This window comes from Rhinolophus ferrumequinum, chromosome 5 (genome assembly GCF_004115265.2).
Source record: "Rhinolophus ferrumequinum isolate MPI-CBG mRhiFer1 chromosome 5, mRhiFer1_v1.p, whole genome shotgun sequence".
Lineage (NCBI taxonomy): Eukaryota > Metazoa > Chordata > Mammalia > Chiroptera > Rhinolophidae > Rhinolophus > Rhinolophus ferrumequinum.
In genome coordinates, this window is record NC_046288.1 from 37,447,321 (window position 1) to 37,463,006 (window position 15,686).

General features: G+C 40.4%; 1 protein-coding gene across 1 annotated transcript in view; it reads left to right on the top strand.

The window, feature by feature from the left end:
- The window catches only part of ENOPH1 (enolase-phosphatase 1), a gene marked incomplete at its 5' end in the record, with an annotated part of 31,819 nt that extends 16,479 nt beyond the window's left edge, over nt 1-15,340 (top strand). The window contains 5 exons of the mRNA XM_033106774.1: nt 2,001-2,102; nt 3,492-3,694; nt 5,973-6,105; nt 8,497-8,620; nt 14,206-15,340. Coding sequence (XP_032962665.1) covers nt 2,001-2,102; nt 3,492-3,694; nt 5,973-6,105; nt 8,497-8,620; nt 14,206-14,345 — 702 coding nt within the window. The remainder of the gene's footprint in view (nt 1-2,000; nt 2,103-3,491; nt 3,695-5,972; nt 6,106-8,496; nt 8,621-14,205) is intronic.
- Between the last annotated feature and the right edge of the window lie 346 nt (nt 15,341-15,686).

The window sequence follows — 15,686 nt, forward strand, 5'->3', positions numbered from 1 at the left end:
GTGATGGTCTAGAAGCTGTAACAAAGAGGAGGCCGAAAGGGTAGAGAGGGAGAAAGCACAGATCCATGGCTTTCCGATGTTCTCTGCACCCCACAGAGCCAGGCCCAGGGCCAGTTCTGATTAGTACTGATCAGAAGAGATGGGTGCTCTGTTTGGCACAAACCATTCTGTGATAGCACACACTTCATGAATTGGAGCCCATTCTTACTACATTAGTGAGCCCTCTTTGCACGGATAGGCTTGCTTATCTGCAGGGCCTTGCGCACACCTTGCGGTGTGGTATGGCAACATTTGAAAGCCTGTGGCTTATATCTCTCGCTTATATGCCCCACAGATCAGGTGACTCTACAAAGAACCTTCCCCTACCCACACGTTCTCTCTGTGGAACATTCTCCCCTCTGGTCTTCTCCAGGTTAGTCCTTGTTCATCCTTAGTGGTTCGCATACTTTTTGTTCTCAGGATTGCTTTATACTCTTAAAAATTACCGAGGAACCAAAGAACTTTTATTTATGTGGGTTATATCGATCAATGTTTACCACATTGGATATTAAAACTGAGAAATTTATTCATTTTAGACAATAAATCTCATTACTTTGTTGACACAAATATATTTTTACAAATAACTTTTTTGTTTTAGAAAACATGGTTAGCATTGTTTTATATTTTTGCATCCCTCTTCAATGTCTGGCTATTGAAGACAGCTGGATTCTCTTACCTGTATTGGGTCTCTTGTGATATCACATATCGTGTAGCCTCTGGAAAACTATTATACACTCCTGAAAGTGATGAAAGTGAAAAAGGCAACATCTTAGTATTCTTATGAAAATAGTTTGACCTCGTGGGCCGCCTAAAAAGTGTCTGTTTGTGCTCCTTGAGATTAGGGATTATGTATGGTTTTTGCTCTCAGTTGTATCTCCCACCTCTTAGCACAGGGCCTGCCCCATACTGAACATTCAGTAAATATTTGAATAAATAAATTAGTGAATGAATTTGAATGAGCATACTTTTTAAATTCAGCTTGGTTATAGAGTTTCTCTTAAAATGTAAGGCCTTCTCTGGATTCACACAGCGATCTGTACTCTGCTTGTCGTACCCATTGTGTCACATTATAATTTTTTGTTCACCTGTCACGCACCCCGACTAGATTCTTAAGCTACCAAGAATAGGGACTGTGACTTATGTATCTTTTCAATCCCATTCTCCATGCTCCCCACTCAGCAACTAGCATATCTTGGTATATAGTAGACATTAAAAAATTGTTGTAAAAATTGTTGCATATGCTACAATTGCAAGTAAAGGTATAAATTTTGACCTAAGAGAAATCATGTTCCCAATGCATGAATTACTGACAGGTTATTTTATTTCTGAATTGTTTTGCACATCACTTTCTTATAGGGTATTCTATAAGTAGTCTGATTTCCAAGAAAGAATGATGGTGATCAGGTGGTTTTTGAAAAACATTTATGATGCATGGGTCCCATTCTTTCAGCAGATGTTTGTTATGTCCATGCATCTAGTACTGCGTGCGGTATGTTTTGGGGTGCAGCTGTGGGCCACATCCATGCCCTCCAGGACCTGTGATCTAGCAGTCTAGTTCAGGAGTCAACAGACTTTTCTGTAAAGGTCTGAATATAGATGTGTAGACTTTGTGCGCCATAGGGTCTTGGTTCTAGATACTCTGCCATTGTGGCCCCCAAGTAGCCATAGATACTATATAAACATGAGTGTGGCTGTGTTCTAATCAAAGTCCATTAGCAAAAACAGGAGGTAGAACAGATTTAGCCCAGGGGCCATAGTTTGCAGCCTCTTGATCTAGTTCATCTATTGCTTGGTCTCTGTCTCTGTCCCACTCATACAGCCACAGTTGCAATTTTCATATTTTCAGTGAAATTTTCAGTGGCTCATTTGCTACAATTAGCTTAGGTGAGATTGTTGAAGAACTTGATCTCATGCAAATGACTAAAGCTAATTTCTGTTTTTTCTTTTACTCTTTTATCCAGGACATTTTATTTCCTTATATAAAAGAAAATGTTAAAGAGTACCTGCAGACGCACTGGGAAGAAGAGGAGTGCCAGCAGGACGTCAATCTTTTGAGGAAACAGGTTGGGACATTTCTATTCCATTGCTTTCACATTCCCAGGGGTCTTAGAAATGAGGATTCCTAGAGACTTAGAATATGCTCTGAGCATATTGTAAAAATAAGTGCTCTGGATTCACAGGGCATGGAAATTGCAGTGACTTGCCTGCTGAGGAATTTACAGATTTACAGTACATAATTAAACGGCCAGACCATGGCAGTTTATTGCCTCTTTCTGGAGCTATTGCAACTGCATAAAAATATCACGTGTTTATGAAACTAAGCGCTTTCTGGGTGGAATGACAAAGGTTTTGTGCTGTCTTTTCACATTTTTCATTAATGTCTTCAAGTGGCAGCACCTCATTCTCCACTGCCTCGTGGCAGGAGCCCCTGCTGACCCCCGTGACCCGTGACCCCTGCACAGTGCTCCTGGGCCCTCAGGTCCGCACAGCTCCTCCAGACCTCTGACCCAGCTCACTCTTGGCCAGCCCTCATCCCAGCCTCAGTCTCATGTGCTCTGTTCCCTGTTCTCTCCCCAGGTTTTAGTCTCTTTCCTTCCACATTGTGTGTTGTGGAACTCCTAGTCTGTTGTTTTTCTTATTAAAATTGCTGGCAAAGCAAAAGAAAAAAGAAAAAAAAAACAATCAGTGGCGAAGATCTTACCCGCTGCACAGAGCTAAATTTTCTAATATTAGGAGTTAGGATTGGAGATACAGTCACATACTTTGGGACATGGGATATTTGAGTTTGTTGAATTTTCTAGGTAACTCGTAATTAGTCAGAAACATTCCCCTCCTTACCTTTTTTGTTGTCTCAACTTGTTGAAATACGCACACATTCCCTCATTGGAGGATGTAAATCATGGAGTCTTCAGAGGTTGGACATATACATTGTCACAGGGTCATTGCTCCAAATAGCTGCTAGAGGTTTTGCAAGATGTGGGAGGTGGCAGGAGACTGAATGTGAATCAACCCCAGATATGACTTCACTAGCTTCTTTTCATTGAATTCTAGGCATAAACTAATTTTAGAGGTTTCCTCTATTTTTACCTCAGTTGTAGAGAGAAGAAATGATCAGATTTGATTGAAGTCCTGATTTGCTGATCCTGGCAAGTGAATCAGCAAAGCAGGTCTTAGTATATCATTTTGTCATTATGTGCTGCCTCTCTTCTCACATACAACATGCCTCGGTTTAAATTTCAGCTTTAGCAATATAGGAAAGGTAAAGTAAATTTATTAATTGTAACCCAGTGTCTTTTGAGAATCATTCAAATCAGCCCCAAAGTGTAGGATACTTTAATTTGTCACAGAGCTCAGTCTAAAGATAGTTGGAGATCATTGGTCTGCTTGGTTATCCGGTCTCAGTTTAAGTGCTCTTTTTTTAAATAAATAAGAAACTTGTTTATGACTTGAAGGCTGAAGACGACTCCCACCTGGATGGTGCAGTTCCGATCCCTGCTGCGTCTGGAAATGGGGCGGATGACCTGCAGCAGACAATCCAGGCCGTGGTAGATAATGTGTGCTGGCAGATGTCTCTGGACCGAAAGACCACGGCGCTGAAACAGCTGCAGGGCCACATGTGGAAGGCAGCATTCACAGCTGGGCGCATGAAAGCAGAGTATGTAGCTGGTCAAGTGACTCTGACCATTTCACCAGCCTCAAAACCAAATACATTTTCTATTAGTCCTCTCTCTCCAGTGCTGTATGGTTAGTAAAACAGATAAAATCAACATTCTCTTTATTCTAACAAGTGAGTGTTTCGTTTTTATAAGCTGGGATAAAGCATTTCACCCAGCTGAATTCTCCAAACCTGATGTTTGGCTTTGTAGGAGGGCTGAAGGACTTGTAATCCCAGTGTTAAAATGGCTGCCTACAAAATGGTGACTTTCTTGAACTAAGTCACACTTGATCCTTCGCATGTGAGTGACAGCACTGGTGGGCTGCTTCACAGGACCTTTAGATCACCTGCGTTCTGTTCCTTTAGAAAAGTAAGAACGCTATGAAATTACACACCCCATCACTTTGAGGGTACTTAGAATGTCAGCAGGCCACTGTGTTCTGTGTTCTGTTGAGCACCTTCCACAGACCCTTTGAGTCTTGGTTATGGAGTTCCTGAAAGCACTCCTGCTGAAGGAGACTCATGAGTCGTTGCTAAGAAATTCTTAGACAGACACTGCCATTAAGGATTGTATGTTGTTGTCTGTTGTTGTCTGTTGTAAACCCTAAGATCGAAGACCATTTCCAGCTCCCTATATTTCTTTTTTTTTTGCAAATGAGATGCTATTCCTTTATTTATGCTTTACAGGGGGGTTCCACCTTTTAAAGAATGCATTGGAATTTAAGGATAGGCCGATGATGTGGGAATATCAGCTAGATCATTTTGTAAAACACTCAAGAGTAGAGGCAGGAGACTATGCTCAAAGTACTTAGCCCTTCCTTCTCTTGGTGTTGGTCCCTTAATTATAAATACAACCAGGGACTTGCAATAATTTATCTTGGACTTCTAAGCCCTGCTTTGGACCAATAACAGCCTGCATATTCAGCATGGAAAAATCCTGTCTCTGAGTGCAAAGTAACAAACTAGCACACCATTATGTGTGCTAGTTTTGAACTAGTGGATTTCTTTCCTTCAATTAGTACAGCATATTAAACTGTTTTATCCAGTAGTAGATTTCTCCGACATTTTTCAGTTAATCTTTTTTTTTTTTTTTTTTAAAGATTTTATTGGGGAAGTGGAACAGGACTTTGAAGGGGAACAGGACTTTATTGGGGAACAGTGTATACTTCCAGGCCATTTTTCCAAATGAAGTTGCTGTCCTTTCAGTCTTAGTTGTGGAGGGCACAGCTCAGCTCCAGGTCCATTTGCCGTTTCTAGTTGCAAAGGGCTCAGCCCACCATCCCTTGCGGGAGTCAAACCGGCAACATTGTGGTTGAGAGGACGCGCTCCAACCAACTGAGCCATCCGGGAGCTCAGTGGCAGCTCAGCTCAAGGTGCCTTGTTCAATCTTAGTTGCAGGGGGCGGAGCCCACCATCCCTTGCGGGACTCGAGGAGTTGAACCGGCAACCTTGTGGTTGAGAGCCCACTGGCCCATGTGGGAATTGAGCCGGCAGCCTTCGGAGTTAGGAGCATGGAACTCTAACCGCCTGAGACACTGGGCCGGCCCCATCAGTTAATCTTTTTAAAGATGACTGGCTCCATATGCTTCTCTTGTTCACCAGTCTCTCCTGTGATATTTCCACCACTGAATATGGAAGATACTGTAGAACTGGTAAACAACACTGAGTGCCAGGAATCAAAAAACTAGACACTGTTTGCTGATTAGCAAATGTGAGATGGTACAAGTCTTAAATGATTTGTTACATAATTTTTTTTCTGTATAGTAAAACTTTAGGCTTCTTAATTCTTAAGGAATATAGTTATGTTTTCTAGCTAATCAAGGATTAATAGCTTTGAGACCCCAAACATCTTTTAGTTGTTTGGGTGCAGATCTTTCTAAAAGCATTTCCATGCTTTCTTAAGGCACACTGGACATAATTTAACCTTTTCATATCATGAATTACATCAAAGATTACATAATAGTACAATATTTGTTGCTTTTTTGAGTTCCTTGGGAATTTAAAAAATCAGTTTCTTATTTCACCCTTTTATTCTGTAGTCACTTTGACTATCATTAGTGGAGCTGTCAAAAACTATTCTCCTCTCTACCTAAATTGTTGCGTCTAATCTGCTGTGATCCTAGAACTCTGGTGACATATTTATTGGATCTGCAGAAGTTCACAGTCTCGTGGCAGCCATTTGGACACACATAGAAAAACTTGTGGCAATTATTTTGGCTGGTTTTCATCTAACTAGATAAAGTGTTTCTGCATTTTAACTTGATGGTCTTCCCTCTAGGTTCTTTGAAGATGTAGTTCCAGCAGTCAGAAAGTGGAGAGAGGCTGGAATGAAGGTGTATATCTATTCTTCAGGGAGTGTAGAGGCACAGAAACTATTATTTGGGCATTCTACGGAGGGGAATATTCTTGAGGTAGGTTACCTGATTACTCTTTTTTTTGATAGTATCAAAACAAGAAATAATGAATGTGAAAGGAATATGCTACAGTTTTAAGCTACGTCAGCATTCAGATAATTGTTTTTATGTATGCTAAGCACACTGTAAAGGGAAATGGAAAAGCTGGGAGGAATACATTATAGGCAATGAAATGTCTCTGTGGTAATAATCTTTGCATCAAAGTTTCTTAAACTTTGTTGTGCATAAAGATTACCTGGGGAATTTGTTAAAAATGTAGATCCCTGGGCTCTGCTTCCCAGAAAATCTGCATCGGCAGGTCTGGGTTGGCAAGGCAGGAATTTGCATTTTTAAACATCCACTCTAAGTCATTCTGATGATGGTAGTACTAGAACCATATGTAAAATACAGCTAACAAGACATGAACTAGCTTGTAAATCAGCTATCTTGCCAATTTTGGAAAATCATCAACTCAAAGGAAACTAATGGCAGCTCCTTTTGGCAGTTTGAAGTAGCAGGTAAAATGTAAAAAAATAGTGACAAGCCACTATCTCCCCCAAAATAACACAGACTTCTTGAATGCAGCAGGGTACAAGCAAGGTAGATTGTTTGTTTCTGATACTTTGGAGAGGTACAGATTTCATTTTAGCAGAGCCAGCATTCTTATGTAAGAGAACTGGATACATTTTTTTTTTTTTTGGGAAACAGTGTTTACTTCCAGGACTTATTCCAAGTCAAGTTGTTGTCCTTTCAATCTTAGTTGTGGAGGGTGCCGTTCAGCTTCAAGTTGTTGTCCTTTCAATCTTAGTTGTGGAGGGTGCCGTTCAGCTTCAAGTTGTTGTCCTTTTTTTTTCAGTCTTAGTTGTGGGAGGGCGCAGCTCAGCTCCAGGTCCAGTTGCTGTTGCTAGTTGCAGGGGGCCAAAGGACGCGCTCCAATCAACTGAGCAATCCGGGAGGCAGCTCAGCTCAAGGTGCCTTGTTCAATCTTAGTTGCAGGGGGCACAGCCCACCATCCCTTGCAGGACTTGAGGAGTTGAACGGGCAACCTTGTGGTTGAGAGCCCACTGGCCCATGTGGGAATCGAACCGGCAGCCTTATGGCGTTAGGAGCACGGAGCTCCAACTGCCTGAGCCACTGGGCCGGCCCCCTGGATACATTTTTAAACAACGATAAGTTAAGGCCACCTTTAAAATTTCTTGTACATGAAAAAATTCCTGCTAGCTCCTCTGTCCTACCATCTCTACGGCCCCTGGAGGACAGGGTGGTCATTGGCAGAAGGAAATACATTTAGGGCTTCAAAAACTCGATACAGGCTGAACTTAGTCATAAAAAACAGGTCATTCAGCCAACTGTTTTTAAAAATATTTCTTGGTCCTCTACCATGTACAGAGAACACTCTGGCTTTGGAGGGTTTCATATTCTTATTTTAGTACTTTGCTGCTTTGCATCTTAGTTCTAAATCAAATATTAAATCAGTAATAAACTCCTAATTATTGGTAACTGTTCTTCTCTGAATACAGACATAAACTTCTTTTCTGCTCTCTCTGATGTAATAGACAATAAGGTGAAGACAGGATCTGAGAATTACCTACTGAATTCAATAATAAAAACTTTATTTCCGGTTACTAAGTGAGGCAGATTTGAGGGAAAAAATATACAAGACCAGCCTTAAGTTTTTTAAAGTTAAAAATATCATAATAGTAATATTACCTTAATGTGTCTTTGATTGATTATTAGGCTTGTTTTTGGTTTGTGAAAACTTCTGAAAATATTCAAAAGATCACATTATAAAAGGTGATCCTTAATGTGGACTTATTTTAATCACTGTTGGTTAAATTAGCAAGTTACGCATTTGATCCCAACTATTTCTAAGACGGCAAGGGTATATAATTAGCCCTTGGGTAGAATTTCAAAATGTTTTAATCAGAAAATGAAAGTTTCTTAAAAGTAAAGTAACAGCTTATTAGTGAGGCAGATTAGAGAAATCTGTTTGTTCTGGGATTAAAGGGACAGTGTTCAGAACCTTTCATCGGGAATGAAATCCAGTCCAGTAAGTAGTTTGAGTGTGAATAGTGTTTTAAGGATAGAAAGTAGGGCATGTATGTTTTAAAAGATTTGGAAATGAAATTAATGAAAGAAAAGCAAATAGATTATAAAATGATCTTATATATGTCAAATTGGTAGTTTGGTTCTTTGAAATGTTTATTGCTATGAGATCTTTGTATTTACTGTTTGCAGTCTCAATAAATAAATAAATAAAGTGTTCTATTAAGTAGATACTGAGTTACTATATATTGAGTGGTAAAGTCACTGTGATTGTCATATATCTCAGAGATAAGGGATGAGAGACAGAGGGGCCGCGTTACAAGTATATGTATAGTGTCAGTCTTTTCCCTTCTCTGTATTCAGCTTGTAGACGGTCACTTTGATACCAAGATTGGACACAAAGTGGAGAGTGAGAGTTACCGAAAGATTGCAAACAGCATTGGGTGCTCAACCAACAACATCTTGTTTCTGACAGATGTTACTCTAGGTGAGTAATCTGACTTCTTATTCCAGGATGGGAGCTGAGCCTGGCACTGCAAACACTTGCCTCTTAAAAGAAAGTTTATGTGTGGACCCTTGAAAAGTGAAACCATTTTATTAGGTTGGTGCGAAAGTAAATGCAATTTAAAAGGTTAAAAATAATTGCAAAAACCACAATTACTTTTGTACCAACCTAATATAAAAACCAACAGTGAACTATACCCATCTCCCTTTCCATTTACCCATCCTTGGGGGTTGTGTGTGGGGAAGTGGCACAAGAAAGAGTAATTCTTCTCATTTTAACTCCTTATCCATGGTTCCCTGCCCATCCCTCTGTGTACACACACACACACACACACACTCACACTCTCTCTCTCTCTCTCTCTCTCTCTCTCTCTGATAAAATAGGAAAATAACAAAGACTGACGTACGTGGTATTGTGGCATGGAGTGTGCAGGCAAGAATATGAGGGGGGTGCATGGCTAGTTGAGGACGATAAAGTCACAGTGGACCTGTATCACATGTATTTAATAGCAGTGAGATACACACTCAGCAGAAAAAGGAGAGAAAGAGGAGTGTAGTGTGAGCGATTTTGCCTTGTCTTTCCCACTGGTGAGCACTGACCTGTTGGTGAGTAGGGGCCTCATCTTTGCCTTCTCTCAGATGGTCTCAGTGGCGCAGGCACCCCTCATGTTGTGATCCTCAGGCCTCCTGGTGCATGATTCACCTGTTTAAAGACAGACATCCTTTTTACCCAGCATGGCTCTCTTTATACCGTATGTTAGCAGATGCATTATTATAACTTTAAGGATTGAATGCACAGAACAGGATGTATTGTACTTTATTGGCAATATAAGTGGTTTCAAGAGTAATTTTGACCAAATGTAAAACATGCATTCAAGCATCTATGTAAGAATGTACGTCCTCTGGACAATTGCAAAGGGGAATGGTGGTGAATGAGGAAACAGACAGCAGCAGGCGAAGAGATAGAGGGGGCAGGAAGGTGGTCTCTGCTGTTCTTACCTGAACGCCTCTGGTTGGTGAGGCTTTCCCACACTGCCCAGCCTGGCCCCGGCTTTTGATTGTGTGGTCCTTCTCCTTAGAGTGGTGCATCTCCCAGGGGGCCTACTTTTGTGTGTTTATAATAGCATTTGTATTTGAAGGCAGTTCTACATATTTGTGTTTCTGCCACTTGCCTTGGATTGTAAGTTTCACCTTCCGTTTTACCCCCAGAGCAAGTCTTTGCAAGCTGTGCAGCTGCTCCAACACACTGTGTCTGTGCCGGGGGCTGGGGAAGGGCGTTGGGGAACTAGGGGGAAAGCGGGGGGCTGCTCTTGTGCCTAAATGACCCCACGTGGCTCCTGGGCCCCTTGGAGGCAGCTTCAGCATCTGTAGGTGGTATTCCTCCCTCTAGCCCTTCTGTATGTTGGCACAGAACTAGAACCACCCCTGGTCTCACTAGGACCTTCAGAGAATGGCCCAAAGGCATATCCAGGCTGCTGGCAAAGGCAGATTGCCTGTGGAAGTGTGTATGAGTATCTTCTTCTACTGCTGACCCATGGGCTTTTGGTCTGTTGTGTTCATAAGCAAGAGTTGTAGGTATATAAGCAAGTATTAATTTGCTAAGAGGTTTTGAGAAAATGTTATAACCAGCATAGATCATCAAATGCCTTCAAGAAATTGTCATATGTTTTCCAGAGAAAAAGAGGTAAAATAGGCTCAATTTCACCTGACATACAATAGACCATTCAGTAATTGTTAATATCTTTGTTAAATTTCAGGACTTGGTGAATCTAGATTGGAATTTTTGATCTAGGTAGATATTATTTAGTGGGGACCAGCCTCCGTCCTGCATGTCCTCCTGGCTTGGGTCAGCTTCAAAGTCCATGGTGTTCTATAAACTGGCGTCTCCTTTGTTTTTTACATCTTGGAATGCTTTATATTTGCATGTCTGAGTGCACAGAAAGTGAGAGACAGACAGATGCCCGGACACACTGCTTCAAGGTTCACTGTAAAATTAGGTAGCCAGGCCACTTAAATGAACCATCGACAAGCCTTAGCCCCAGCAACAACCATTTTGCCTGGTCTCTACATTGAACTATAAATGTCCTGTAAATGCCTATCACATTTCCATATAGAAGCCCTTTACTGATTCAAAGCTACAATAAATCCTCTCCTAGAATGGCTTTTGGGGGCTTGGAGTGGTGGGGTGCGGAGGGTGCTTTAGTGTCTCCATAGGTTAGGGGTGCACCAACAGTTTCTGTGAGGAATGATAATTTTGCTCCTTATGAAAGGAGACACGCCTTATTCTGGTGAGTTTGTCTGATTTAATCTGAATTGCATTTCTTGAATCATTCACATAAAGGGGGCTGTTGGAGATGAAAGTCTGTGGTTTGCCCTGTATTTAATTTCACTAGCATTTTGAATGGTAAGTTTCCGCAGGCTTAGAATTAGGAACCTGTTTTGTGGCTGGAGCTCCCCACAAAGCCAGCCTGTCCTGACCATTCTGTGATCCCTAGATCCTCGCCCTGTCCTCCACCTTTTGGTTACTATTAAAAATTATAACCCGACTCTAAGACCACGTATAGTTTCTTCACAGTCTTGTCTTCAGCCGTTTTTGTTTTCTAGTTGCCATCATAGTACATCTGTAATTTCAGATCTTTTTACTTAAGCTATTTCCTTAGGTTGCAGTCCCAGAAATTATTCCTATATTTTTTGAGAGAACAGAGATGAGGCCCAAGGTGGCCTCACAACAAATTGGCTCCCTCCAAGCCCTCCACAAAGAGGTTTTATTCCTGCCCCTTGTCTTCTGCCAGCCCCATGCCTGGTGGTAGGGCCAGAACTGGACTCATCTGTAGCTGGGAGAGGACCAGGCAGCTGGCTGCCTGCCCTGCTCTTATCTGTTATCTCTGATCCGGTGTTTTGGTACCATATGCCCAGAATTTCATTGCCAAGGCAGAGTGGAAGACCAAGTGATATCCCAAAGAGTACCCAATTACAAAAGAGAGAACTGAAACACTTTTTCCCTTTGGAGGAAAGGAGAGTGGTCCAATACTTGTTTTAAGTCAACAAGTATTCTTGTTAAGTGTCTCGGTTAATAGAGCAAATGGATTCTTAGGAACAAAACTTGCCCGTTGGTGATCTAGGTAAGAGGCTGAATGCAGAATAGTCACTAGCTAGTGTCAAGTCTCACTGGATCTTGATGGCTCAGCTTGGTAGAGATCCTGAATTTGCTGCTTTGGAGGAAAGCTTAGCTTGAGGCAGTTGGGCTCGGAACTAAGGGTGGGGCAGAGTTGAAGGTAGGTGCCTCTTTTGCTGGAATGAATGACATCTGCAGAGTTTGCATAAGGAGGGAGGGGATTGTCTTGTACTTTTTTTGTTCTGAGGAAAATGACAGCCCTTTCATAGGAAAAGCAGAAGATAGACACTGGAGGAGATGGGTAGGTGGAAGAGACAGCTCTGCCCCACTGCTCTGGGAACTAACTGCTATCTCTCAGCACCTGCTGCCCTTTAATTAATCCATTCAGATGCTGAGACTGTTTGCCAAATGTTGAGAAATGGCTTGAGGTTTCTTATAATACATCTAAATTCCATAGAATGTGCTTCAGATTCTTCCCCAGTTTTGCTCTGTCTGTCCAAGCATGCCCCATCTTGCTGACCTGTCGCCCATACTGACTTGCTCCATTCTTCCAGTGTTTACACATGTATTTTATGTCTGCTTAGAATGCTTCCTGTCTTACCAGTTTTCTTTCTTTGAAATTTCTGATCAAATCTCACCCTCTGTGCAGAGGAGTCATTTATTAAATTGTGTATCCTAATTCAGTAGTTTCACGTTGGGGACCTGCGATTCTGCATTTTTTTATGAGCTTCCAGGTGATTCCCACACTGCTGGTCCATGGAGCACACTCAGAGTAGTAGTACTCTATAGTAGGATTTGACAAATTTGTTCTGTAAAGGACCAGATAGTAAATACTGTAGGCTTTACAGGCCATAAAGTCTCTGTCACAACTATTCAGCTCTGTCCTTGTATAGGAACCACAGCTACAGATAATACACAAATGAATAGGTATGGCTGTGTCTAATAAAACTATATTTACAAAAACAAGTGACGGGCCTCAATTTGCTGACCCTTGTTCTAGAGCACAGACCACAGAGTCAGACTGACAGTTTCAAACATTAGCTCTACTACTTGCTAGCTCTCAGTTTCCATATCTGTAGAATGGGGATAGTAACACTATACCTCAGGGTTGTGAAGATTTAGATGACAGTGGGATCTCCACGAAGGCTTTGTTTTGCTCTCTGTTCCTACTGTGTTTCCCTGAAAATAAGACCTAGCCGGACGGGACAATCGGCTCTAATGCGTCTTTTGGAGCAAAAATTAATATAAGACCCAGTCTTATTTTACTATAAGATCGGGTCTTTATAATATAATATAATATAACATAATATAATATAATTTAACATAATATAATATATCGTGATATAGCTACCGTTATTTTGCTGTGTATAATATATATCTTTTTGCCCAAATCTGTGAGGGAAAAATGATGCACGTTATACATGGGTAGTACTCATTCCGTATCTATATAAATGTTTTTAGTTATTTATGCTTATGAGTTAAAAGTGTAATTCTAGAAATCAATAACTATCCGTATGCAAAATAATACCCTTGGAATATGATAATCGGCTTTGTTGAACTTACGACAAACTTGCAATGACAGAGTTCTTGGCCTTCTATGATGCGTAAATATCTTAAATTTGTTACTGGTACGTAAAATTTCTTGTACCTTGTATCTGTTCTTGTGTTTTGTAATTATTTGTTATATAAAACTTCTTGTACCATAATGTTAAAAAATAAATGCTAAAATTCCTTTATAATACAAAAAACAAGTACTTAAATGTAAACATAAATATTTGAATAAAAACATTAAAATGAAATACTTTTTCCCCCTGAAAGTTTGGGCCAAAAATGTGGGTGCGCATTGTACTCGGCAAGATACGGTAAATACAGGGTGTTAAAGGACCACATAGGATGCTCTAATACAGATGATAGCAGTTCTAGAAGATGTTTGAGCTGAATTTCAAAGAGTAGGAATTTGCCAGGCAAAATAGATAGGCACTCTAACCAGGGGTTATGACATCTTTGGGCGTTGGATGTGAGAGCAGGTATATTGGCCTGATTAGATCCTGGGATTCCATATCTGCTTACCTGGTATTAATTCCTGACAGACTGCCTTTTGGGAAACAGCTCAGTTCTCTGCAGAACTCATGGGAGGGAATGAAGGAAACTTGTGGACAGAACATGGCTCTGTCTTTCATTTATAAGCACTTAATAAAGCTCAGAAACCTAAGATACACTGTCATTCTAGTCTGTCAGGTACAATTATGTATTTACATTTTTTTATTACAGAAAAATTAAAAACTGTAAAAGAGAATAGTATCACCAACACCCCATGCCCATCTTTTGGCTTCAGCAGTTATCAAATCAGGGACACGCTGGATTCTTAACATTCCCACATACTCCTGATTACTTTGAAGCAAATCTCAGGCATTGTGTTTTGACATTTCTGACACATCTTTTGATTTTCACAGAGGCCAGTGCTGCTGAGGAAGCGGCCGTGCACGTAGCTGTGGTGGTGCGACCTGGCAATGCGGGGCTGACAGATGATGAAAAGGCTTACTACAGCCTCATCTCATCCTTCAGCGAACTGTGCCTTCCTTCCTCAACCTAGAGGAGGGTTTCTAAGGAACAGCGAACTGTCTTCCCGGAATTGTCCCTGTAGTCTAGTTTTATTCTAATGGTAAAAGTAACTTACTTAGAAAACACATATAAACACACATGTATGTATGCAAGTATACGTATATATGTGTTCAAATTACCTTTCAAGGCACATAAGCGGGGGCGGGGGGGAAGAATCTCAGTTCAGTGAAAAGGAAACTTATTGAAAGAGGCTTTATATGTAGAAATTATTTGAAACCATAACTCTAACCCTTATTGAGGGCAAAATGTATTTGATAGAAGAAATCACTACAGTACAGATCAGATGTGTTAATGTTTATCAAGTTTGTGTATCAAAATGGAAAGGTAGGTTTGAGAAGTTACTCAGAAGCCTTGTCATTTTAAAAACTGGAAGTATTTCAAAGACTTACTGCTAATAATAATTCATCCCCCCCTTTTAATTATGAGTTAGAAGATTACAATAGCTGCATTTCAAAATGTTAGCCTCCCTACATACAAAAGACAAAGCAATTTATTTCTACTCCGAGAGCAAAATTGGGAAAGGAATCTTGTTTGAGTCTTGATCAATCAGGTATCTATTACTTAGGAAACTTTCTAATCATTGTGACACCCTCAGCAAAGCAGTTGCCTTACCAATGAAAAAGGTGCACGATACAACAGGTGAAATAGAAATGTGGTTCTTAACATCTTAACATTTAACAAAACAGTCCTCATGCTGCCAGTCGTTTTCATTATAAATTTTATAGTTGTCTTTCTAACTCCTTCTTAGCACAGTTTGAGAATACGTTAATTGCTATCTACTATTAAAAAAAAAGGTTTACTGAAATCAGTTTATAAGACCTAGAAAAGCCCTAATATGTACTGTTTTGCTCTGAAATGTATGTGAGAAATGTAAATTTTATAACAGCATTATTTATCCTGGTTCAATTCTAATGGGATGTCATGTTAATTTCATGTTGTGATTAATAAAAAAAATTTTCTTCTTCACTCAGTTTTATGTAGATCCCTGAAGTGTACCACATACTGCCATAATCAAAAGAGAAACTGTAGAGATTTAAAAAATAAGAATTTATTTTAGTTGTTCCCTTACTCGTGTGTGCGTGTGTGTGTGTGTGTGTGTGTGTGTGTGTGTGTTTGTGTGTGTGTATTTTAATGGAATGCCACTGGAAAGTCATTGGCTATTATTTGAAGTATGACTAACCTCATTGGTTATTATTTACTTTTGGATAGTAAACATTCAGGATATGAGTGGGGGGGTCTTACACTTTTGAAACTCTTATACTTGAGGTATAAGTTGAAAGAGGAAATTATTCTTCTAATTAATCAAGAAAAA